We start from the raw sequence: 25239 nt of genomic DNA on the forward strand, positions 1-25239 counted from the left end.
CCGCCCCTTTTATCGGTGATGCCCATCCGACGCATGCGATATGCACTTTGCGCGAATGCGATTAATGCACCCTTTATGCGTCGAAAATATAATAAAGTGTGCACTATCAGTTTACTCAAGCGAGGTCGAATGTACCTCGGAAGCGAAATACGAATTTCCGTCGATCTGAGCACAACTGGAGCGGAAATTTGTACTTGAGTGTGTGTTCTTGGGGGTTGGGTGAGAAACCAAATGTTCGAAAGAGCGATTAATCGGCTTTCGCAATACGGGCACACGATGAAAGCGCATGAAGCAGTGCGTCGTTAGGCGCTGGACACCATTTTGGGGCGGCTGGTACAATGATGTAAGTAGTGACATGATGGTCGAGAAGATGGCGCATCATAAAAACGTGACGTTCTTATGACGGCTTGTGAGAACGGTATCGGCATCCTGTGAGGTGGACTTTCAATAGATTTAAAATTGCTGAAAGATGCTTAGCGGACGTGTTTTAGTTGCACTTTCTGGTTAATTTTACAGTTAATTTTTTTACAACACAAGAAAAAATGGAACCGAATCAAATTTGAAACAATTGAAAACAAAAACCAAAAACAGAGACATAGATAGAGAGACAGAGATGAAACTAATTGGACATAAACGCAAAATAATATGTTCCGAGTGTTTCGTAAATTTATCATTTACTGAGTGTAGTTCAATTCACACAACGATTTTTTTTTCTCGAAAACATTGACGCAAATCAGCGCAAGTGTTTTGTGTGGTTTTTGTATTATTGTAAATGTGTGTGCACTTAGCTTAGATTTGCTAGAGTTTGTAAAAAATTGTGCGAAAATATATACAAAGTGATTTTAGACTATTGTATGTTTTTTTCTTGGTTCAAAAATTATAAAATTATGCGATGTTTGATCGACACATTATTTCATTATCTCTTGAGTGAAAATCTTTGCATAATTGTTTTAGTTTATTGGTAATCATAACAAAACTCAACTTGTAAAAAATTTAACTAACCGAATAAACATAAAATAAACAAAATAAATATGTTCAAACATAAATTACTCTAATTTGATCAGTTTGTTAGTTTTCCAGGGTATTGATAGGAAATTTGGCACATTTTTTATCAACCCCCCGGATGGGAGGCGATAAAAAAGTGTCAAACTTTGAGGTAAAGTTATTTTCTTTCAAAATTTATAAATAAAATTGCTTCACTTGCATTAAATTTCCAATTGTACGTGAAGAAGAAGATTTCAGAAAGATATGGGCAAAGGAATCTAATATATTCATCCTCAAACAAACCAACAAATCAAACTCTAAACAAAAATGAAAAATCATTCAACTACGTCATCATATCATGTCAGCTCATCTCATAAGTCATGTCATCATATCAACAAATATATGTAGGTATATAATATATATATCATCAACACGAAACACATGTATTAATTTCAAGAACACTACCGTTAGTTAACTAATCAGATATAATCAGTAACAATAAAGTGTGAACTTACACGTTTCCAATCAATCAACTAAGAATAACACGAAAACCAAAACCAAAAAAAAAAGAACGAAAATGAAAAAAAGTCGAGACGCATCAACGATAAAATGTTAAAAAATTCTAAGTACTAGAATGCCAAAGAAATGAAAAATTTTAGTAAATCCAATTTGTTTCATACTGTGTGATCACAAGGTTATTGTTCAATAGGTAATTCTACACTAATAATTTCTATTAAAATGTTAAGGTGTAATATTTTGTTTTGTTTTAACAGTAGTTGTAATTTGTAATTGTGCTGTGCTCTAAGTTTTGCTAAATTTCGAAAAGTAAACGGTTTTGACTAAATCCAATTAGTGTGAGTTAATTTGGTCATAGGAAATTGTTTAAAGAAACTCAGCTTTGCAGGACGGCTTCTGTGTGTGCACAGAAATGATAGACTTAGAAACGAACAAGAAACGAAACCCTCAAATTAATTTTGAATTTAATACGTTTATAAATATCAAGTTATTAATATTGATTAAAATATTTTTAGTTGGAATAAAAAAAATGCCTTGCATCTTCATTAGATTTTACCTCAAAGTAATGTTCATCCTATTTTTTTAACACATTCTGCTTCTAATTTTGGCTGACAAAATCAATACTTCTAAATTTAATTATAATTATCAAATTTTTTTGAATGTGTAATCAAACAACGAGTGACGACTAACAAATTTGAGCTTATAATGTAAATAATAATTTGACGCTTTTAATTTTTGCTTTTCTATGTTCTATTTTGTTAGTGTATTTTTCATAGGGTTTTTGTTGCAAGTAAGCGAGTGTCTGTGATTATGTGTCGATGCTAAAATTTGTCTAAATTCACTAAGTTTTGCTTTCAGAAACAAGTAGAAGTAGTAACAGAGATACCAATCAACAGTTAGAACATATACAAATTACGAGAAGAATAGAAAAAATATATATTTCAAATGATTATGTTCAAAAAGTTTCAACTCATTTCAAATTATAATATAGACACCAAAGAGAAATTAATTTTATAGGTTCTAAAAGATAAAAATCAAAAAATAACAAAACCAAAATATTCACTTAGTATTGAGCATTTGGTTTTTCTGGTGAAGCTGTGCAAAACGCAATGCGATGTATTCAGTGTGTTTTATATCTCAGGTGAAATCAAATCAATAAAAAGTCAAACTACAGGTCTGTTTTAAAAACATTACCAAGTTAACTTGTGATGACATACTAAATCAGAAACAAGCGCGGCAAGAATAAAAATAGAGCTAAGGGCTTTTTTACTGCTATTTCTATTTTATCTGTTTTTCTACTTTGTTTCAACGAAATTATTTACGTTTTGATGATTTTTCTTTACGCTTCGCAGGTGAGAATTCGAAACCCCAAATATTATTTTTTGCGTTCTACTGTGAACTGATAGTAGGTAATCATTAGAGGCTTAATATAAGTGCAATTGATATTTGACAATGACTTGAATAACACTAGCAAGACACACCAATTTGATGACGTAATTCTTAAATTAAAATAAGATTAAATAAGCAGTGGGGGTATGTGTATGTGGTATAGTAAGTTATTACTTTAAAAACATTTTACGTGACAAAATTGTTAATTAATTTAAAATTTAATTTTTTAATTTGAATCTTATAAAATGGACCGAGCATGATACTTCCTTTGTTCTATATACATTTGTCGTTCAGCCAGGTACAAATATTTAAGTATTTTAAAACTCATTGCCAACATTCTCAACCGTTTTCCTTCAATTATTATGTTCGCGTGCGTATCCCTACTAATTCAATTGTTAATTTATTATGTTAATTGGTGTCGTATTAGAAAATCTCTTATAAGTAAGTGTAGATGGTTAGATTTGATTTTTTTTCGAAAACAAAAATTATTGTCTCTAAAATAGGTTACGCCAAGATCCGAATAATAACTGCCAAACATTATTAAACTCTAGATTTAAATACTGTCGAGCCATTAACGCGCCAATCATATTCTTAATATCGTTAAAATTTAAAGCGTCCAATATTTAAACATTAAATAACAATATTATAAATATTTGATCGATAAACAAACTAATTTTATAACTCGAAATGGAATGTAATTATAATGTTTCTTATTCAACGTTCGCGGAATGTATATTTTCATTAAATATTCAAATTAATTGATTGCAAACGGAAAGAATGAACTGAAAGTAATGCATGTTGCTGATGAAAACTTGTGTCAGCGCTATCAATAGCATTTTAATTTTAATAGCTTGCCACTCTTAATTAATTAACTATATATAATCTACTTGAAGCGATCAATGTGTGTAAGCTCATTGTTTCTCTGATTATTCGAGTGTGTTTGGTATCATGACAATTTCAATGTGTTCGGTTATGTCAACTTGGTTGCCTACTTCAAATTATATATTTACAAATGTGAACGATGTGAAAATCTTAACAAATTGTGTATCGTGAGAAAATATACTGAGAGTTTTAATTCTTTTCACATGCAATTCATTGACACGCTCAAAACATTTTCTCACGTGTAATTTAAACTAGTTCTACTAAAATTAAACTAAAAGCTACGAGTGTAATGCCAGGGTATTATAAATGTTTGTTTTTCAGCTGTTATTGAATTTACTTGATGTAAATTTTATATATTTGCCTGTTAAACGTTTATAATACCACAGGCGTCAATGGTATTTAATTATGCACATGCAGAATATCAAACCGCGCATCAAAAGTCAAAATTATTCGCCGCACTGCAGCCTACAGTAGTGCTTGCTTGCATGGTTGCATAAGTCATCTATCAATACGTATATATCATATAGATCACGCCAGCATATTCAATACGAATAAATCACCAAATCAATCATCCAAGAAATGCAAATAACTAAATCAGGTCTAATAGAAAGATGGGCAAAAGTGGGTTGGTATCGTTTGTCGAAACATCCAGTCCAAATCGTATAAAACCACCGGCCAAATTTTGCCAATCAATTTTTCTATTTAAACAAACGAAATTTAAGGTTGGAGGTGGAAGCGTGGCCAGAGGGCGCCAGTGTATCATCGGTCAAGCAAACGTCGCCCACCGGCCAGCAGCGATTGGGATGCGAGCACAGTTAGAAGGACGGGAAGGAAGACGACTGCCGCCGTTGGCGGAATCGATTGTTTGGGTGATCTATTGCACATGTCCTCCTCACAGAAGCACATGTGACCAGTGCCGCTACTTTCCATCATGCACACGTGATCGACCATAAAGAGGTTGATCTGTAGTTGCGACGTGCAGGTGCGTCGCACCACTTCGTAAGCTGAAATCGTAAGTTAACGCCAGCACATTATTATCATCCTTATTATTATATCGTGTCTATTTCAAGAGAAATGTACATTTATACATTATTTGCATAGAAAACCTGTTAAAAAGTTTGGTTATGTTTACTTACGTGTCCGAGCATGTCGTACCATCTTAACACAGCACCCGTTGCATGTCGTCAGCGGTGGCTGATCCTTGGGTAGCAGGGTATAGTTGAAGGGGTCCTTGCAGCGTGGATCGCTCCAGCTGTCGCATTCGTAGCAGAAGATCTGGCGGGCTGTAAGCATGACGACGGTGGCGCCGCGGGTGGTCGGAAGACCCCCGCAGAGCGTCAACATTAATATGATACGCACGCGCAGAACAAGCAATGACAATCAACGTGCTTTAAAACACAATAATTTCTCAACACGCACAGTTTTGCAAAGGGTAAATTAACAAAAATACATGGATCAATATCGCATAGAAGTAGAAATAAAGCAAAACAGGACAATTCAATAAATATGCGAGGAGTTATAGCACACAAATTTAAAACAATTCAAATATACGCAATAAAATTATTAATTTTGTTTTGTTTTATGAAATTTTAATGATTTCTGCGTATATTTTTGAATTGTTTGTGGTCATAATGTGTCTAGGAGACTGGTAAACTTACTTTGGCATTCCGCATGTGTTAATGTTATTATTGCTAGCAATATCGCTGTAATTTTAAGCAAAAGATCATATATTATTAATTACACTGACTACGTAAGAATTAGATTCTAGAACGACAGAGAATGCAAATTGTTGATACAAGTCAGAAATTTCAGTTTTCAGTCAGATACAAGATTCTATCCGTTAGTTCTCAGGTAATTTTAATTAGATTAGATTTAGATATCTAGATGGCGTTCTACATAGTATTAATGGCGATGTACGATTGCTACAATTATTTTTATTGCCTGTATACTGCTGTTATTTACATCTGCACAGCGGCTGGTTATTCGTTGACTGATTTGCGTTTACGTGCATTAATTTGTTTCTGCCGTGTTCGCCTGGTGCCGATTATACAAATAATGATGCTCAATAGAAGGAACGGGATCGTACGTAAGTATTTAATATTTATTTTAAGCGTAAGACTCACAATTGCTTCGTTTACAACGCGACAAGTCACCGAACGCGAATAACGTCATCAATACAACTGAAAATGAATTGTTTTTAATAATTAACTATGGAAATTTTATGTGCGGTGGTATGTTCCATTATTTTAATGTGTTTGAACTTGATAGGTTGTTTATTAATGCGTCAATTTTGATGTACACGCTGCGGAGAATTTCAAACAAACATTGGTAGCAGTACCAGTTTGCAAGTTACTTAGAAAACAGATCGCGTGTGGAAATTTGCACACCGCAAATGCACGAAAGCTAAACGCAAGAATGTGAAGCCTAAACATTTTTCGTATACACAAATTTCAAAGTATAGCTATTTATTTTTTGGATGAATTGCTTCAGTAAAATCTGATTTCTTTGATTTTTTTTGAACTTGTATGGAATACAATCGTTTTTCTAGTATTTTCTGATAGTTTTTAGGTTTGGTTCAGTTTATGTAGGCAACCAAACGTTGGCTGTAAGCCAAATTCATAATTTTCACGTACTTTATTTTATGTACACTTTATAGGAAATCTTTCTTGCCCGTTTTTAAAAGGATAGTGTAGCTTCTTTATAACATGACTCGTTATAACAGCAAACTAAAATATTCTCAGTTCTTGTAACTTTTTTATTATTTTTTTATTTATTTTGTGCCATTGGATTTCCAACATCCCATTAAACACAAAAAAATTGTTTCAATACTCAGCAAAATTTTTGAGGTGCAGAAAAAATACCGATCCGCGCGAAATCCTAAGTTACTGTTTATTTCTTAATCTTATACGCTATAAAATGTCATGTCACGTGAACGTTATTATAGTCTGTCTGCATATATCTTGACGAATATACATATCGTCGACGTATTGTCTACATAAAGTCTCGGGAAGTTTTATTTTTAGGCAAAAGCTATTTTCATAAAACGCGCGCTTGAGAACTTAACCCGAACCTCCGCCAAACTCGCACGTATTTAACACTTGAGATATTAACCATATTAATTTACAAATCACTAACATAATTAACGCCATCGCAATAAATTTATACCCCAAAAAACCTATTTTAAAGGTTTCCAAGTATTTTCAAGTGCAACTTTTATAGCAAATAAAAAATATGAAAATAAAATGTTACCTGTAACAGCGATGAAATATTTATAATATACATTCATCCTTGATGATCCTTGCGATCTGTCCAGTCGCTGGTTCCTTTCAAAATCAATTATATTGATTCATTTGTAGTCCAGACGTTGCAAATTGCACTCCTTGAAACTAATCCCAAAAACATTCGCAATTAATTAAACATGGTGGAGGCGACCAAAATTCTTCCGCAACATTTTGACATAAACGAGCAAGATATGCATGCGTGTTAGCACACCCACTTTTCAAGGCTGTTATCCGTTTATCCTTGATTCGTCCTTGCCACACCGTCAAGCTCTGCTGTTGCTCCACTTTCCACTTTTAATCTCGGTGTCTGTTTTAATTCCGCACACTTAATTAATATAATTATTTCGGAAACACATTCATTTTACCAATGAAGATGTCAGGACCATCAATATGATGATGGTAAATTAACTTATTGCTGACGGGGCATAAGAACACTGAGGATTTCACATTTTTTATTATTTAAATAAATTATTATTAAGATGGTTGTAGATTGAGTAGAACCAAGAAGTGAACGGTGGTTTCTTGGGGAAGGTTAAAAGTTTAAGTTTAAATTGTGTGGTTTGATCACATCGAAATTAAATATTGCGCTCTATCCTGTATAAGGATTGATTCTGGATATGTATCGTTCGTGTACGAATGAGCTGCGAGCGCTGGTCGCTTGCCTTCCGGGTTCACAAGCCGCTGGTATCCTTTCGGTGACTTTTCTCGGCCGTTGGGCAACGCGCAGTCTGATGGATTCAGGATGCGCCAAGGCGGACCATTTAACCTGGTCGCGATGCGCTCTCTGCGGTGCGGTGCGGATTTGCGCCGTGCAAATGCTGGTGGAGCGCTGTCACTGCGGCACTGGTGCCCGTGTGCCCGAACGTCCTGAAAGCTTCCGTGTTTGCCAGATGAAGCGCTAGCGTCGACCACCGAGCGCCAAACGCTAGCATATTGATCTATTTTCTGTCCTGCGTGCTCTCGCTCGAGCTTTATGGCAGCGGAAAATATTGGGACCGCGGCACGGCAGGAACGTCAACACCGCGGTCGGTAGTGCATCTTGGTGCGCAAGAATTTAATTGCGCTAGAGCGCGTATGCGATAAAACTGCGAAATATGTATAAATATTGCTTTGGTTCTGTTTTTCAGTAGGAAAAGCATGAACATTGCTTTATAAAAGTACATACTATAGTTTTACGACATACGAAATAAGAAAAACACTGAAGCTATTTGTTTTTTGTTGCGATTGTTAAATTTTTATAGGAATTGTTTGGTTTTTCCTAAGAGTTTGCCAAAATAAGGATATGGCGTAAGGAGCAAATAAAGGACATTTTCAATTCTGTTAACTGTTACATGAAAAGCAACTGGCCCATTAGCTCAGTTGGTTAGAGCGTCGTGCTAATAACGCGAAGGTCGCGGGTTCGATCCCCTCATGGGCCATTCCTTTTTTATTTTTCCTAGTTGTTTTTACTAACCAATCTCTATATAAATCATAATTTCGAATGTCTGTAGGATGTATTTCTCTGCAAAAGCCTTTATTTAAGGTTTATTAGTGCGTTATATTATTTACACTAAAATTTAAGTGTTAAAAAAACGAAAGTTTGCGTTAAATCTATAAATGTTACGTTTTCTCTTTTGCTTTCGTAAGTGAATCACATATCAAAACAAAATTATTGTTGCTAATGCTAAAATATATGTACGACAGATTGCATATTAAAATTTATGATTGTCTCAATTGTTGATATCATAAAAATCTAAAAATAAAGCCTGATAAATTCCAATTTCGAACTTGTTCAACCCAATCCCCCCTTTCAATTCACATATGACAAGAAATGACAGCGCACTACACTTGCTTCACCCACTGTTTTATAGGCTAATTGCTTCGTGCAAAGAAAGAAACAATAACAAATCTGTGACGAATCACCCTGACTTGCCAGTTCTTATCTCATTCTCCAACTCCAGCTGTCCTCTAGCGTCAACTGACGGCGTATCAGGCGTTGCGTTTGCTTGAGGCTAGGAGTGGTATCAATGTTGTGGGCAAAGTTCATCGAGGAACGCGCATTTCACCAGTCGCGTACACAACTAGCAGTTGTCGTCCGCAACATTGTCATGCTTGTGCATTGCGTGTGTAACTAATCCAGTGCTACTGAGAATGACGACGCCGCTGAAGCCATGGGAGTCGTCCAATGGCTTGGGAAATAAAGGACAAATCATCAGCAGCTCACAGCTACCAGCTGGCTTAAGTGGATTGAGAACAACTACAGCTGCACCACCTTCATTACCACCTAGACCACAAAGTTTAAACATGGGGAGTTATGGAGGATATAGTTCAGGATATTCACCTTATTCATGTATGTTTTTCTTTGATTTAATACACATTAAACATGACATATGACAATTCAAGATTTGTAGACATTTGTTGATTAAATTAATGTTGTAGCAATGGGTAATTCATATGGCAGTTATGGATCATTAGGGTGGCCTGGAAGAAGTTTATATAGTGGTGGCTATGGTAGTGGATACAACAGTTATGGAGGTTATGGTGGATATGGTGGCTACAGTGGTTCCTATGGATCATCCTATGGAATGTATGGAAACAGTTATATGAATGGAATGGGTGTCAGAGATGATGCTGAGAGCAGGTAAAATTAGTTCCTGTCATAACATATTACAATATAAACTCCAACTATAACTATTAATGTTTGTAGATTTATTCAGTTTGCTGAAGAGAGCTCAAGAAACACTTTTGCAAATGTGGAATCAATTGTGAGAGCATTTAATGGTATTGCAATGATGTTAGACAACACATTTTTTGCAATGACGAGTTCGTTTCGTGCGGTGCTCGGTGTTGCGGAAAATTTCGGACGACTTCGTTCGATGTTTGGTCATATTTGGCATGCAGTGAATATTTTCCGGTTGTTCTCGTGGTTGCATAGGAAACTCTGCGGCATGATGGGCGTCAAAGTACCACCGACTACGAACAACTTGGCGTGGAATGAAGCAGTTAGTGGGATCACAGCAGAAGCGGCGGGAAGTTCTGGATCCAGTTGGCCCACTTTGGCTTTCTTTGGGATTCTCATCTCTGCACCTTACTTCATTAGTAAATTGTTGCCAAAATTTGAAGGTGAGTGTTTATTGACTTTTAATTAATATAAAATTATTAGTATAAAAATTAGTATGTTTGCGATTATTGAAGCTGAAAATTGAAAATAGCGAAAAATATTGCATTTTAGCTGCATTAGGTACTCTTTATTGCGTGTCAGTTTCTTAATTACTTTTCGTATTAGGAGATGGAATAGTAGGTTTAATTTAATCAACGAACAATATCTTTTTTCCAACTTTATTGACATTCAACTATACTAATATTATTTGCTCTTCTTAATTTTGCTCTTAAATTGTTTTGATGGTTTAGCATTTTTTACATTTTTCACCGCTTTTCCTGCAGACTTTATATTCTTCTGAGTATGCTTCCCCCCTTTCAACATTTTTTTCGCAGCCCCTTGTTTCTTCTCATTCAATTTCTTCTGTTTTCTAAATTGATCAATCAATCTCTTCTTACCCAGTGCTTTGTCAACTCTTAATCTTTCATCATAAGGAACAGTCAGAATATCATCCCTGGTCATGGCGCTCACAGCCATTTGTTTCTTTTCTTTCTTGGAATGCTTCTTCATATAAAGCATATAATCAGGCACTTCACATCCAGATTCTTTTATAACATGAGCAATGCTTCTCAAATTCACTGTGTCATCTAATGTAAAGTAGGTAATCGCTTTACCTTTCATACCAGCTCTGCCTGCACGACCAATACGATGCACGTAGGAAATAGAACTCGGCGGAAAATCATAATTAATGACGAGATTCACACCTTTGAAATCAATACCGCGAGCCATAAGTTCTGTACAGATGAGCACCCATATTTTACCTTCTCGGAAACTTTTCACGGTGTTCTCTCGTTGAAGTTGTGTGCGATCTGCATGAATCGCATCGACATTAATGCCATCGTATATCAATTCGGAAAAGAGTTGCTGGGCACGTTCTTTACTTTGAACGAACACCAACACAGGCGGTGTGAGTCCCTTCCGGACCAAGTCGCGAAAAGCAAGCAATTTGCCACTTTCATTGCCAACAAATTCTAAGTGCTGTTCAATGAGGTCTGTTGCAGTATTCCTCTGGCCAATGGTTACTCTTACTAAACCTTTCATGTTTTTCACACACCATTTTGCCACCATTGGTGTATATGTAGCGCTAAACATTGCAATTCTCTTAGTTTTCAATGTGCAAGCATCCAAAATCTGCTTCAATTGATCTTTAAAACTTCTCACACCATCTTCAAACAATTTGTCAGCTTCATCAATTACCACCCATTCAATTGTTCCCAAGTTTAGCACTTTTTCATCTTGATTTAGTAGGAAGCAAAGTCTATTTGGTGTGGTTATTAAGATGTCTCCTATTTTTATCATGTTAACTTTATTGATTGTGAATGGTTTAAGTTTTCTACTGTCAGCTAGATGCATGCATACTTTCTGGGTCTGAATTGCTAATTCTCTGGTTGGACATATAATTAATGCCCTGTAACCGTTTTTACTAGGTTTTCCTAGTGCTTCCAGTAATGGGAGCAAAAATGCAGCTGTTTTTCCAGAACCAGTAGGAGCACATGCCAAAATTTGTCTGTTTGCAAGCATCAGTGGAACTGCTTGCATTTGTATAGGTGTTGGATCTTTGTAACCTAGCTGAACTAGGTTTTCAATTAAATCCTGCCCTATTTTGAAATCATTAAAAGCTCTTGCTGGTTCTGGGATATGTCTGCCAACCACATTAATATTGTGAATATTTCTAAAACGATTTACCTCTTCTTCAACTCTAAGTTCTTGTCGACGTTTTTCATTTTGTAAATCAGGTGATTTTCTTTTCTTATCTGGTTTATTTCCAGTAGATGTGATATCTCCAAGGAGAGTAATGCTTGTGTTCTGTGTATCTCCTGTTTGGTGTGCTGATGATTCTGTTTTGACTTTCACTTTATCATCAGATTTAATGATTGGAACCACTGTTGCTTGATTGCTGTTTGTGTTTTTCTTGGTATATTTTGCCCTTTACTTAGTTTTTGAAGATATCGTATGCATCCATGATGAAATGATTCGAAGCATGTGTCTGATGTGTTGATTATGTTTGAAGGTTACGTTTGATTGCTGAACACAGCTCTAAAAATGTGTTTCATGGTATGCAACCAATCGTACATCTTGCCTTTGTAACATTTGAAATTGTAATTAGTAATTATTATGAATTACGACATGGAAAACACTGCAACTGCAAAAACTTTTATTTTTAATATTAAAAAGTCTTATTTATTTAATTTTTAGATAAATGCAACCCACAGAAATGGGAAACAAACGGAATTAAAGCAAAGGCCGTGTTTGATTTTCCCGCAACATCACCAAATGAACTGACTCTGCACACCAACGACGAGATTACTCTGGCACCCAAAAATGTACAAGAAGAAATGCGTCTAAGTAATTCTGGCTGGGCATATGCGACCTGCAATGGCCGTTCGGGCGTCGTACCTTTAAATTATATTGTTATCGTTAAGAAAGTTTCACCTTCACAACCTGTTACTTGTACCTCTAAATCTAATCCTACTGATCCTGTTTTCAACAAACCTATCTATAAGCCACAAGTATCCGCACCAGTCACGCCCGTATCAGTTCTTTCTAATTCCAATACGAATAGCACCAATAATACACCAAGAAAAGTGCAAAAACGTGTTAGTTTTGGCGAAACTCAAATTTTTGATACAGAGACCAATCAAACTTTTAGTCAACCAATTCCTGTTAATTCTGCCAAATGTGAGGACACTTCTAATACAAAATTAGATAACGTAATCACGTTGCCGGAACATGAAACAGAAACTGTAATTGAAGAAAGCAAACCTGAAACTGTGTGTAAAACCGAAACTGTTGAGACCACAGTTAAGACAAAGCCTCAAGTAAATGAGTAAACAATAATATCTCTGTTACAATAACGATGGATAAGTTTAACTAACGTTTTAATAGTATTTTATATTTTACATTATACATATTGTACATGTGGGCATGGGGGCTGTGGGGGCAACATTTTTTAATAATTGGAATGCTTGTAATTGAAACCAAAAATTGTTTAAATAAATATGTTGTTTTGTGTAAATAATTAAGTATTTCCCTAGGGATAAGGGGACTCTAGATGAAGACAAGCAATTACTTTATATTGACACATATTTATGTATATACTTTTTGTAAAGTCTTTTAATCTGGACGGTGAAGACCATCTGAATAAGTTTGGGAAATATCTTTATATTGCACCCAATAAGACAATTCAAATAATAATTATAATAATAAAATATGAATTATGGTTTTTACATACCGCAGTTATTGGTTGATAGCCAAATAGTAAGTAGCTTCAATTAGCAACAAAATGGCACTTATGTGCTGCAAAAAATTAATTTTTGATTGTTTTAGGTATTTTGAAGCTGAGCCCGACATCGTATGAGAACCATTCTTGCACCAGATTGTAAGTATTTAATTTCTTTATCATTTTCAACCATAACTTTTGTGATTAACCCATGAATTAGTGACGAAAATTGCATTTTTGTGTTGCAAAGGACTACTTTTTGCTTGTTCTAGGTGTTCTGCACCCGAAATCGACATCGTCGCAGAACCATTCTTGCATCAGATTGTAAGTATTTAAATTCTTTATCATTTTCCTAAATAAGTTAAGTGATTATCTCACAAATTGGTTCCAAAAATTGCATTTTTATGTTCGAATGACTAATTTTTGCTTGTTTTAGAGATATTGCATCTGGGTTTGACATGGTAGAATGACCATTCCTGCATCAGAATGTAAGTATTTAATTTCTTTATTATTTTCCTAAATAACTTTTGTGATTATCTCACAAATTCACCCCCAAAATTGCATTTATATGTTCGAAGAACTAATTTATGCTGGTTTTAGGGATATTGCACCTGAGTCCGACATCGTAGGATGACCTTTCTTGCATCAGATTGTAAGTATTCTATTTCTCTATTGTTTTCATAACTAATTTTTGTGATTAGCTCATGAATTAGTGTCGAAAATTGCATTTTTGTGTTGCAAAGGACTACTTTTCGCTTGTTTTAGGTGTTCTGCACCCAAAGTCGACATCGTAGCAGAACCATTCTTGCAGCAGATTGTAAGTATTTAATTTCTTTATCATTTTCAAACATAACTTTTGTGATTAGCTCATGAATTAGTGGCAAAAATTACATTTCTGCGTTGCAAAGGACTACTTTTTGCTTGTTTTAGGTGTTCTGCACCCGAGCCCGAAATCGTAGCAGAACCATTCTTACATCAGATTGTAAGTAGATAATTTCTTTATCATTTTCATACATAACTTTTATGATTATCTTATGAATTAGCGAGAAAAATTTACTTTTTGTGTTTCGAAGCAATGATTTTGCTTGTTTTCGGGGTTTAGCACATGAACGCGTCATCCGCGTAATATCAGCGAGGTCCCTAAAGATGTAAACTTTATTTCTTCATGGCGTATTATTCTAATGTCGTCGGAGATGTACCTGTAGAACGTGTATTGTTAGATTAATTGTACGTTTCGTACGTTATGTCGATAACTTGTAACTGTTTGTTTACATTTAGTTATTTTGAATAGTTTTAGGATTATATATAACATGGATAGTGTTTTATTAATTTTCGTTCAAGTGAGTGAGATAGAAATATCAGGATGTGGTGATAGCAGGTGAGTTAGAATAAGACAGCAATACTGAAGTTTCATGTTCACTCCATGTTTTTATATGATCTGCCGAATTTTCTACACTTTATTTATGTTGTCAATTCGACCTTGGCATGCGCAGCACGCTGAGCGCTGCCATTTGAAATTTGAACAGTACCGCACCGGTCGCCGTGTGTCGTCGGCTATTCGCTATACTGCTCAGTACATCTTGCGCTGGCGTGTTGGCCAATGTTGGCTGTTGTTTTTTTCTGTTTAGTCAGTCGGTAGTACGCATTTGTGGTGTGTGCACGTGTTCTCTTCCTTCTCCGCCACTGTTCGTCGTAACTGTTAGTATTTCGGGCGATTTTAATACGGTGCGAACCTTATAATTGTTTAGTCGTCGATTGCTATCAACTAATGAACAAGTGATTTATATAATATATTTATTAAAATAGTTTTGTGATTTTCTTGATTTTTACAATTTTGTATGCGAGTTTTACATGTTTCGCCCTGTGGGCATCATCAGAAACTGATGCATAGAAAATTGTAAAATCCAAGAAAATCACAAAATTATTTTAATAAATATATTTTATAAATTACTACCATGGATTACGTATTCAACTTAGAAAATAATAAAAAAAATATAATGAACAAGTGATTTATCTCGAATCGACTCGAGACTTAAGACACCACGTGCGCGTGTGTAAGCCATCAGCCGTCGGATCTCTTACGTTAGGCTACGGATTCCAATTGGATTTATAGGCCAAAATGGTATTGTTAATTAGACGCGATAAATAACACTTTTCTCCGTGTGGTATAGTTGTTAGTGCAAAAATAATACAGTGAGTAGTAACATCAATTCTACTTTATGTGAAACGTTTGATAAGAGAGCGTTGTGGCTCGATGGTACGTAGGATATGCCTTGGATCGTACATACGTTCGTTTTATTAAAAAAAAAGAAAGAGGAATGTATGTTAAATATAATCAATAAAACTCAATTTAAAATTAAAATCTTATTCCTACTTTTTTGTTACATCTTCTTTGTCATTTTCAGGATATAAATCTTAAATCATATTTCATATGAAGCTTATGTGAGTGCAACATAGCTAAGGCTTGTGTTGTTGTTTTTAAAAAGTTGTTATAAAGTAGACGCATAAATAGAAGAATCAAATATAAATAATAAAAACGCTCGGTGGTCGAGTGGGGACGTGCACCTGCTGGTATGCTAGCATACACGGATCGAATCTCAGGTACAGAACGCATTTTTCTCAAATATAAAAATATCAGGTGTAATTTGGGTTGCATATATGAATTGCAACGAAATATAAGAGAAATTTGAAATACAAGTGAAGGCAAGTGGAGAAACGAGAACAGAGAAATAGAAGGAGTAAAGAAAATAGGAGAAGACAGAAGGAAGAAGAGAATAGAGTGTAGTAGAGCAGAGAAGAGGAGGAGATAGAAGAGACAGAACAGGGGAGGATCAGATTTTTTAAATTTTTTGGCACGTGTCGTTATAAGACAGTTTACAGCCCACTGCTCCGGTGCGTCCATTGCTCCCGGCCCATCCTACAGCTACGATGTCTCTGCGCTTCATCCCCGAAATTATCAGGCATATCAACAATTTTTATGGTGGGGGATCATCCCCCGAGTGGGAGAACTCCTTATAAGGACATCCTTTTAAAAACTTATAAAAATATTTCTAAGTTTTAAGTCGTCTCAAGAGAGGAGACACTTAAAAATATTCTTACAAGTTCTAACCTGTACCTGAAATGAAAGAAGGGGTGTGTATGGTTCAAAATCACTTGTAATATTTGTTTATTGAAACATGTATACAATGAAAACTTAGAATAAATAATACTAAACAAAATATACGCCGCCATCTTCGAATCTAGTTATACGACCAGTATAGCCCCGCACATGCAGACAAGTACCTAGAGTAAAGAAAATAACAAACAAAACATATAATACTATCAAAATTTGTATAATTTTCACGGTAATCACGGAAAACTATTATACAGAGTGTCCCAAAAACAATGTAGTAATATTTTAAGAGAAAATGTAAAGTTCTAATAGAAAAATATATATCTAAAACCACTCTCAATGTAATATCACAAGGAAATTAATATACAGGGTGATGCAAACAGAAAATGACATTATTTTAAAGGAAAATCATAAGTTTAAGTAAAATAATATATATCGTACCCACTTTTGACAAACTCACTAGGGAAATTAATATACAGGGTGATGCAACAAGAAAATCCTAAGTTTTAAAAGAAAAACCCAAGCACTAATAAATAATGGTCTAATAAAGGTTTATTTTCAGTAAATGGTAAGAAATATATATATACTGGGTGATACATAAAGAAAAACTAAGATTTAAGTAGGAAAATAGAAGGAAACAATTTACAAGACAACAATAACAGGATGATATAACAAGAAACCCACCAGGAATTAAAAGAAATCAAAATATTTGCACCGAAAATCAAAGATGAGTGACAAAACATAAAAATAAAACTTTTAAGATGAACTTGTTCTTCCTCTGGATATTAATGATTAGTAATGGGTGTGTTATTACAAAAATAAAGCACAAAGAAGAATTTTATTTTTAATTATGTAAAACAACTGGCGACCAGCCTAGACAAAGCCGCTAGAGAATCTAGAACGCAGCCGACGGCACGCGACAATCTTAATCATTTTAATTCGTACATTAAACAAAAACAAAAAAAATGTATCGAATTGGTAAGGCAAATCAACGGTAGGTACTGAAACAAAGACAAAAATTGTTTATGTGCTTAAAGACCACGCGGTTCAAGTAAAAACGAGTAAAGTCAATAATGGGATTGATTTTCATATGACTGAGGAAATGTGAAAACATACCTTGTTGCAAATCAATTTTTGCGCTACTGGCATATCCAATAAGTTGTAAGGACCTTAATTATGTAGGAACGATGATATATGCGTATAATACAAAAGAGTATCCGACGGCCGACGGAACATCACTCACGCTTTATCTCTGTGTATGTACAATCCGCGTTTAACAAACGCAGCACATCACTCACGCACATTCGTAGAAGCATTTAGAAATTTTACGTAACAACGCGATGAAAAATTAAGGAACTCAAGAATAATGAAGAAAATGTGCGTGCAGGTTACCTGACGACAAAAATGAGACTGACGTGGTACGTAAGCCAACCGCGTGGCGACCACACAAATATTGCAGGAGATAAAAACTTGTTTATTTGTAAACAATGATACGTTCAGTGTGGTAGTGCAGAACATGAATAGAATTGTTCTCGTACTATGCATGGAACTTTTAATTTTAAACTTAAGAATTCCAATTTTTATTTCATGATAAAAAAAAGTTGAAAAGATTTGCCTTTTTTATAACAAAATCTTTTCTTTAATTTTTTCATTCAAATTTGTTCGTTTTACGAAAATATGCATGTGTGTTGAAAATTGTGAAAGCATCAAAAATATGAAGTCCGTTTTTATGTGGCCTTTTTAATTGTCGAGATAATTGCAATTTTATCTCGACGGTTTAGACGAAAAATTTTTAAGAAAAAAGTTCGACCCTGTTCTTCGACCGAATATTTTAGTATAAAATCAAAGATTTTACCCGAAATATTGAGCAAAAGGGTGCTACAAAAATAAAACACTTACATTTTAATATATTGTGAATATGTATTTATTAATTGATGGTAGCATCAACTGTATAAGGTAGCCGACGGGTGAAGCATCATTACAATTTGATAGAATATACGGCGGAAAACATCTAAATCAACAGACGGACGACGGTGCGTAGCAACACAATGGTTAAAGACGATAAAAATAACTATTTTTTTGTAAATAACATGCACCGAGACTGCGAAAACGAAAAACTATTCACCGTTCAAGATTTTATTTCAACGAGAAATTATTAATTTAATGATGCAATTCGATTAAAACTGTTTACGTGATCAACAAAAACATGACCGAACCGACGGCCGACGGCAAAGTCAGCGTGGTCGACCCATGAATTTCAAAAACGTGCTTTTAAATCAAGCATGTCAATTTAAGTTAAACCGCCTTAACTTTCCGCGAAAAGTTTTAATTATCCACCCACCTGTGCATTGATGAGGAGATTTTCGACCATGTAATATATTCTATCAACTGAAAACTCGCGCAGGGATTAACGGACACTTATTTCTTACACAAGAAGACTCTAACCGCCATAAATCATTAAACAAAACAGGCACACATGCCCATTGCGAATATTTTGTCGATGGCCAAAAGAATACACGACGATTAATCCAATTAAAACCTCAAAACGCGTGGTGATTAGAGACACGCTCGCGGACCACGCGGTGAAACAACTGCCATGTGCGCTGCGCGTAGCCGGGTACAAGGCAGGTATGCAGCGATATAACGAGTCCGTCGAACAAAAAAAGTTGTTTGTACACAAACGTACTGATAAACACGTAGTTGAGAAGACGAAACTAAAAATTCACAATGCTGAAATACACATACACAAAATTTACTTTTACTTTCCATTTTTCTCGGCATACGAAAAGAATTTATTGTATACCTTAGTTAATTAAATAATTGGTGTTTTTGAAAAGGTTACTCTCACTTTATATGTATGTAGGACAGTAAAATACCACTTATTTTCATTTCAGTGCAACAGTGATACAGTTATACTCGTACACTACACATCGTAAAATTGAAATAAATAATTATATAAGTTATTACATTAATTTAATAAGAACAAATGTGAAACTTTATATATTTATGTTTTATGTATTATATTTTATGTATAATTGTGTACGAGGGTAGCGGTAGAAGTGACTCCCATTTAAGGCACCGTACGAGAGTAGCGGTAAAAGTGACTTTATTCAGGGCACCGTACGAGGGTAGCGGTAGAAGTGACTTTATTAAGGCCACCGTACGAGGGTAGCGGTAGAAGTGACTTTATTCAGGAAACTGAATAACGATTTTAGAGCACTTCTAGAGGGATTTTGGCGGACTGCAAGGTCGCATCTAAGAAAATGACTCTCGAACTATCTAAATTTGAAAGAATCATTGAAATCGCACAAACGGTTCGCAAGATACAGCCGAATTTCCACCGTGTGTTTAAAAATCACTAAAATCGTATAAGTTTCCGAGCGATTTTAAGGCACTTTTAGCGTGATTTCGGCGGACTGCAAGGTCGCATTTGAGAAAATGACTCTCAAACTATCGAAATTTGAAAGATTCATTGAAATCGCACAAACGGTTCGCGAGATACAGCCGAATTTCCACCGTGTGTTCAAAAAAATCACTCAAATCGTATATGTTTCAAAGCGATTTTAAGGCACTTCTAGCGTGATTTCGGCGGACTGCAAGGTCGCATCTTAGAAAATAACTCTCGAACTCTCTAAATTTGAAAGATTCATTGAAATCGCACAAACGGTTCGCGAGATACAGCCGAATTTCCACCATGTGTTTAAAAAAATCACTAAAATCGTATAAGTTTCAGAGCGATTTTAAGGCACTTCTAGCGTGATTTCGGCGGACTGTAAGGCCGTATCGTATGAAATGCCTCTCGCGCTATGCAAATTTGATAGAATCATTAAAATCGCACGAATGGTTCCCGAGATACAGCCAAATTTTAACCGCGTGTTTCAAAAATTCATGAAAATCGTGAAAGTTCGAGAGCGATTTTAAGGCACTTTCAGCATGATTTTGGGGGGCGGCAATGGCGTATCGTGAAGAATAATTCTCACGCTATCATAATCTAAAGAAAACATGTAAATATTCCAAACGGTTTTAAAGTTAGAAAGGTTATACCCGCAGGTATATTAAACACGACAAGTGACCATTTGTGTCATGCTCACAGGCACTTGGAACGCGATCTCAAAACTATTTTAATACAATAATGCATTTAATTCATAAATGTATTCGCGAAATATAATTGAATAATAAACTTACCAGCATAAAGTCAATGAGAATGTGAGACAAGGCATGTACTGCAATAAAGGGAAAAAAAAGCCGTCGAAGAACAGAACAGATGATGTTTCTTACCCAAGCGCAAACAGCGTTCCTAGCGACGAAAACAAATTGGCTGCATTAAATATAAAAGTTAGTCAAAGATGATGATATACACTACACACAATTCTGCATCGACATACACTAATAATTGTTAAGACCGCAGCCATATGCATGAAAGGTACACTTTATAGACGCAATCAAAAACCACACAGCACACCGTTCACGTTGTTACAACTAAATACACTCGTTTGTTGATGGAATATATCGCGATTTTACGGAATTAAATGCTAAAGAATCACACGAGCACGGAGACGCGTCTAAACGGGCAACCAGCACGAAACTGGCTACAGTCCACCGACAAAACAAACCTGACGAGCATGCACGCGGCGCGACGGCTTGTGATAAGATAAAGTAAGACATTCCAATAGGCGGCGCGCCGATGGCACACGACCTTCTATTATTCGACATAGTAGAACTGATTAAATTAAAATGTTGTAGGTATTATCGGTATGTTTATATTTTAGTTTGTATTTTTATATTGTATGAGTACAATAATGTAAGTGAGAGTTAGATTAACTAATGTAAATATAGTTGAATAATTGACTACAAAGAAAGAACATGCGGAAAACGAAGGTGTCTTAGCAATTGATTGCTGAAGAAAATAATTCATTTTTTTAACAAGTAATCCATTGCGATACTCATGTAGATTTATAAAATTGAAGAGTATGCTTGTGGTTCTTTTTCCTTCTTCACCAATACCATCACACAGAAATGCAATGCTGATTCCTTGCATCTATACAATAAGAAATCGTTAAATCATTGTTGCATTTTGTTGAGATATACTTACAATATTTAATGTCAACAATGAGTACAATATTATTGCTTTTTCGAGACTTTCAAAATGGGCATATAACGCAATACTTAATGTTCCCAGGGTAAAAAACATATTTTCCACGTAGATTAAAAGCAGAGACATGCCAAAAATATCTTGAAATACTCTACAAGTATTGCACAAATTATTGTGTAATGCAACAACCAAGTCAAGTGTTACACAATCTAATCTTTCTTCTTTCGACGCTAGTTTTTCTAAGAATGTATTCAGTTTAACGAAGCGCATTTTAATTGCAATGAGAAAATAAAGAATCAAACTTATAATAAATCCGACATAAATTTTTGATGCTTGATCAATCAGGCCAATCATGATAAAATAAATTGGAAAATCTGAAAATACACGCACTCCTTCAGCACAGAATAAACCATCACTTATCGCGCACACAAACAGAATCCATTTAATACTTGTTCTTGGTACATTTTGCTTCCAGTGCTGGTATGTTGCGTCAATTTTCTTTAGCAACCAGAAAATTGTTTCTAAACTTTTGACGTCTACAAGTGAAAATTTAATAATACATACAATTATCTGTAAATAATTGATTGCTGTAGATGATAGCAATAAATATTTCCGAATTGCGGCATTGCCATCATGAATGTCATCAAAAACTTGTTTAACCACCAGAATTGTTAACAACGACACTGCTATTAATGTCACTTTGACATAACTAAAGCTATGTGATTCAAAATTAATGTCAAACTTCGGAAATAAACCAGTATAGAAGTAAAATTTACGTATAAAATGAAAATTGTTGATCTCGCCGGACTGGGACATCTTGAGAAAATGAACATGCTTATGGACATGGAAGCAGTAATTAGAAATGGAATATCAATAATGCTATTAGGTAATTGAACTCTTTGTAAACAACATAAAACATAACAAATAAAAACCTCATTAAAATAAATTAATTGTAATTACTACAAATGGTGGTAAGCAAAATTACACAAATGTTATCTCTTACCTTGAGAGTCGGAGTCACACTGAGTGTTGTTTCAAATTCACAATTTCAGTATGCTCCGTTTTCTTTTCTCAATAATAAATTGGGATAAACAATTACAAACATATTCTTGTGATTAATTTTATGTTTTTAGTGAATATTAAAACCAAATTCACATTTACATTGTTAATCGTAATAATTGTAAATAACAACAAAAATTAATGTTATAATGCGCTCTTTTTATTTGTTTGTGATAGTTTTCATCATATTTTTCACCTCTTGTTTCTTCGCTTTCCAAATATGTATTACTCACCAATTTATTTATTTAATAACCATTTGTCTATACGTTATTTAATGGTATATATTTTAATAATATTCGCACAACCTATGCTCAGTGATAAAATCATATGGAATGGAGTGGAATGGATGTTATTTTATTAAGAGTAAAAATGTTCCTCAGTTATTTTACGGCATTGGTGGCCGGAAAAAACGTTACTTTTACTTCAGGGAATAAAAGATTGTTGAATCATTCAGCAAATTGATGATTATACTATTAACATGTACATATGTAATTGAATGTAGTTTTGCTCTTAGTATGTGATACTCATTCAGACTTATTTTGATTGACAAAGTCGCCAATTCACTTGCTCAGTTACACGTTATAATAAACTAGTTTACGTTTTGTTTTACGTCTGTTAGAATTTGTCACACAAGTACACATATCTTCACATTTGTTTGCATTCACTCGCATCAAAACAAACATTAAGAACTGGCGAGTGTTACTCGTAATTCGCAGAATTAGATTAACAACAGAAATGAATTTTGGTAACATTTCATTTGAATAATGATGCATTCGAAGAAATTGAAGCGACCTTTGTCATCAAATTTTAATTATGCCCATATGTGTATATTTATAGTAAATATTTGAAAACATCCTGATGAAACAGATTTCGTCTGCGTTTTTTTCTTGCCAGAACTTTATCATCTCTACTCTTATAGATTTTATTGTTAATTTATTATAATTGATTAGGGTATTAGGTTTCCGAAAATTTTCGAGTTGATCCTTTCATCTTGCTTCCTAAAGCAGTGCCATCATTGTCAAACTCGGAAATTTTCCGAAGAGGTGACTTCAGTTTATTACATGTTACATTATTTGTTTAAACTTTGTTTCAGGTCATTGATTTCCACATGGAAATATTCTTCAACTCATTCGTTATATTTTCAGCTAAGTTTTATGGTCTTTATACCATTTCATCTTTTGGTAAATGTATATGTACAGCAAAAGAAATGACTAGTAATTATAAATATTTAATCTAGAATTTAGTAGATGTGTTTAGAACAATGCCGTATTTGGTTACCTAATGTGATTTTAAACAAACAAAACTAATTAATATCGTTGCCTAAACTTCTTCGCTGAGAAAATGATATTCAAAACAATTGTAATTGTAATTTATTTTGGCAACACTCAATTTTTAATATTTTATCAATTTTCAAAACCAGATGTGTTTGGCTTGAACTAAATGTGAGGTACATATGTAAAACAAAATTTCAATACGATAACATCAGATCTATAATAGTTGAACTGATACTTCCACCTCACATTTATAAGCGCATTTTCATGCGCTAAATTGTTTTCTAAACAACTGAGATTAAATTACATAAAAATTAGATTTACAAAGTATTTAACAACCAATTTAAAGGTATGTACAAGTTTTGTTGCTCTCATTGTGGTAATTGTGAAAAATGTGAATTTACATTAGATACTGATTAAATAATGAATTTATAAATACCATTTTCAAAGATGTATCGATACATTTTCAATTTGTTTTCTAAATCTTACGCATATTGTAACCTGACATCGACCTTAAGAGTTTCAATTCTTTATCAACACTGTATTGAACATTTACGCCAATGTTTACTTTTTGTGCAGCATTTGTGTCTTCAGTTCTGATAATTCCTTGTTGTTTCGTATTTGTTGTTAAGAGTAGGTAATACTTTCATATTACATATCTAATTTCTATTATTTTCATTAAGTACACCTAAAATGTCCGCATTCCAATTTGTTTGAATGCCTTAAAGATTGAAGATTTCATTCTCACATTTATGACTCGGATTCATCCAACATTTGGGCTTAACATTAATTAAAAGTAATAAGATACGTCATCCGATTTTATACTAATTACAACGCTTTTGAGTACTCCTTAGATCTTTAATTTCGTTTTGTCTCTGCGCTCACTTTGTTAGGTTGCATTTTGTTGTTTGTGTCTCCTCTCTTATGATCTAATTACCTAATTAAAATTATGCTACACAATGAATTATGCTAATTTCCAATAGATGTCACCCATTAAAATGTCCATCACGTGCCCAAACATATTCACAGTTTCCATATTGTTTTTCATCGAAAAACAAAAGTTTATTTTGCGTAGCGGCGGTTATGATTGCTTTCCTCTTCTTCTGCGTTTTTAAGCTTTGCAGTGCTTTTTTCCACGTTTTACACATGTAGTTGTTTCTATCGCAGAGCTGCAGCCAGGCTCGCTGATAAAAGTAAGAAGAGTTGGCTGGCTATGCACATGGCGCACGATGATTTTCTCATTAATATGGCGTCGACGTTATCTCCTTAAAAAAGGAAAACATCCAAGGATGAG

At 34.4% G+C, this 25239-nt stretch overlaps 4 protein-coding genes, 1 long non-coding RNA gene and 1 other non-coding gene across 13 annotated transcripts in view; 3 read left to right on the forward strand and 3 right to left on the reverse strand.

Annotated features, from left to right (window-relative positions):
- Positions 1 to 3710: 3710 nt before the first annotated feature.
- Positions 3711 to 7920, reverse strand: LOC135799012 (UPAR/Ly6 domain-containing protein qvr-like). 3 transcript variants are annotated; one of them, XM_065312021.1, is made up of 5 exons: positions 7268 to 7918; positions 7021 to 7157; positions 5895 to 5951; positions 4908 to 5054; positions 3711 to 4775 (listed from the first exon to the last, which is right to left on the reverse strand). In XM_065312021.1, exons 2-5 carry the CDS (start codon positions 7055 to 7057, stop codon positions 4531 to 4533), a joined length of 486 nt encoding a protein of 161 aa, XP_065168093.1. In that variant the 5' UTR covers positions 7058 to 7157; positions 7268 to 7918; the 3' UTR covers positions 3711 to 4530. The 3 variants fall into 3 exon arrangements, with proteins under 3 accessions (XP_065168093.1, XP_065168096.1, XP_065168095.1); XM_065312024.1 differs by lacking the exon at positions 5895 to 5951 and adding an exon at positions 5430 to 5474 and having other exon boundaries at positions 7268 to 7911; XM_065312023.1 differs by having other exon boundaries at positions 7021 to 7920.
- Positions 7921 to 8396: 476 nt separating this feature from the next.
- TRNAI-AAU (transfer RNA isoleucine (anticodon AAU)) lies at positions 8397 to 8470 on the forward strand. The gene has a single exon. It is a non-coding gene; the product is annotated as a tRNA-Ile (tRNA).
- Positions 8471 to 8871: 401 nt separating this feature from the next.
- On the forward strand, positions 8872 to 13210 carry LOC135798614 (peroxisomal membrane protein PEX13-like). The gene is made up of 4 exons (XM_065311493.1): positions 8872 to 9381; positions 9471 to 9672; positions 9739 to 10154; positions 12388 to 13210. The coding sequence occupies exons 1-4, from the start codon at positions 9183 to 9185 to the stop codon at positions 13020 to 13022; spliced, it is 1452 nt and encodes a 483-aa protein (XP_065167565.1). The 5' UTR covers positions 8872 to 9182; the 3' UTR covers positions 13023 to 13210.
- On the reverse strand, positions 10357 to 12196 carry LOC135798613 (probable ATP-dependent RNA helicase DDX52). The gene is given in 2 exon segments (XM_065311492.1): positions 10357 to 12115; positions 12117 to 12196. Coding segments are annotated over 2 exon segments (1758 nt in total). The 5' UTR covers positions 12155 to 12196; the 3' UTR covers positions 10357 to 10395.
- A 376-nt stretch (positions 13211 to 13586) lies between the features above and the next one.
- LOC135798615 (uncharacterized) lies at positions 13587 to 14065 on the forward strand. Its single transcript, XR_010549751.1, has 3 exons — positions 13587 to 13735; positions 13848 to 13899; positions 14012 to 14065. It is a non-coding gene; the product is annotated as an uncharacterized lncRNA (long non-coding RNA).
- Positions 14066 to 22721: 8656 nt separating this feature from the next.
- The window catches only part of LOC135798683 (neurotrimin-like), a 132785-nt gene continuing 130267 nt past the window's right edge, over positions 22722 to 25239 (reverse strand). For all 6 annotated transcript variants that reach the window (XM_065311590.1, XM_065311591.1, XM_065311589.1 and 3 more), the window contains one exon: positions 22722 to 25210. In XM_065311590.1, coding sequence (XP_065167662.1) covers positions 25104 to 25210 — 107 coding nt within the window. In that variant the 3' untranslated portion in view covers positions 22722 to 25103. The remainder of the gene's footprint in view (positions 25211 to 25239) is intronic.

This window comes from Atheta coriaria, unplaced genomic scaffold, assembly GCF_025399875.1.
Source record: "Atheta coriaria isolate IRGN ID8LTWV9N9 unplaced genomic scaffold, Caltech_Dcor_3.1 hic_scaffold_9_pilon, whole genome shotgun sequence".
Classification (NCBI taxonomy): Eukaryota; Metazoa; Arthropoda; class Insecta; order Coleoptera; family Staphylinidae; genus Dalotia; species Dalotia coriaria.

Excerpts from the sequence above, each read along its gene's own strand:
- LOC135798614 (XM_065311493.1), top strand. The coding sequence starts at position 9,183 with ATGACGACGCCGCTGAAGCCATGGGAGTCGTCCAATGGCTTGGGAAAT. Across the intron at positions 9,673-9,738 it reads AGAGATGATGCTGAGAGCAG|ATTTATTCAGTTTGCTGAAG; the intron begins GTAAAATTAGTT and ends TAATGTTTGTAG. Across the intron at positions 10,155-12,387 it reads ATTGTTGCCAAAATTTGAAG|ATAAATGCAACCCACAGAAA; the intron begins GTGAGTGTTTAT and ends TTTAATTTTTAG.
- LOC135799012 (XM_065312023.1), bottom strand. The coding sequence starts at position 7,057 with ATGAATGTATATTATAAATATTTCATCGCTGTTACAG. Across the intron at positions 5,055-5,894 it reads GCGTTGTAAACGAAGCAATT|CCCGCCAGATCTTCTGCTAC; the intron begins GTGAGTCTTACG and ends TCATGCTTACAG. Across the intron at positions 4,776-4,907 it reads GGTACGACATGCTCGGACAC|CTTACGAAGTGGTGCGACGC; the intron begins GTAAGTAAACAT and ends TTACGATTTCAG.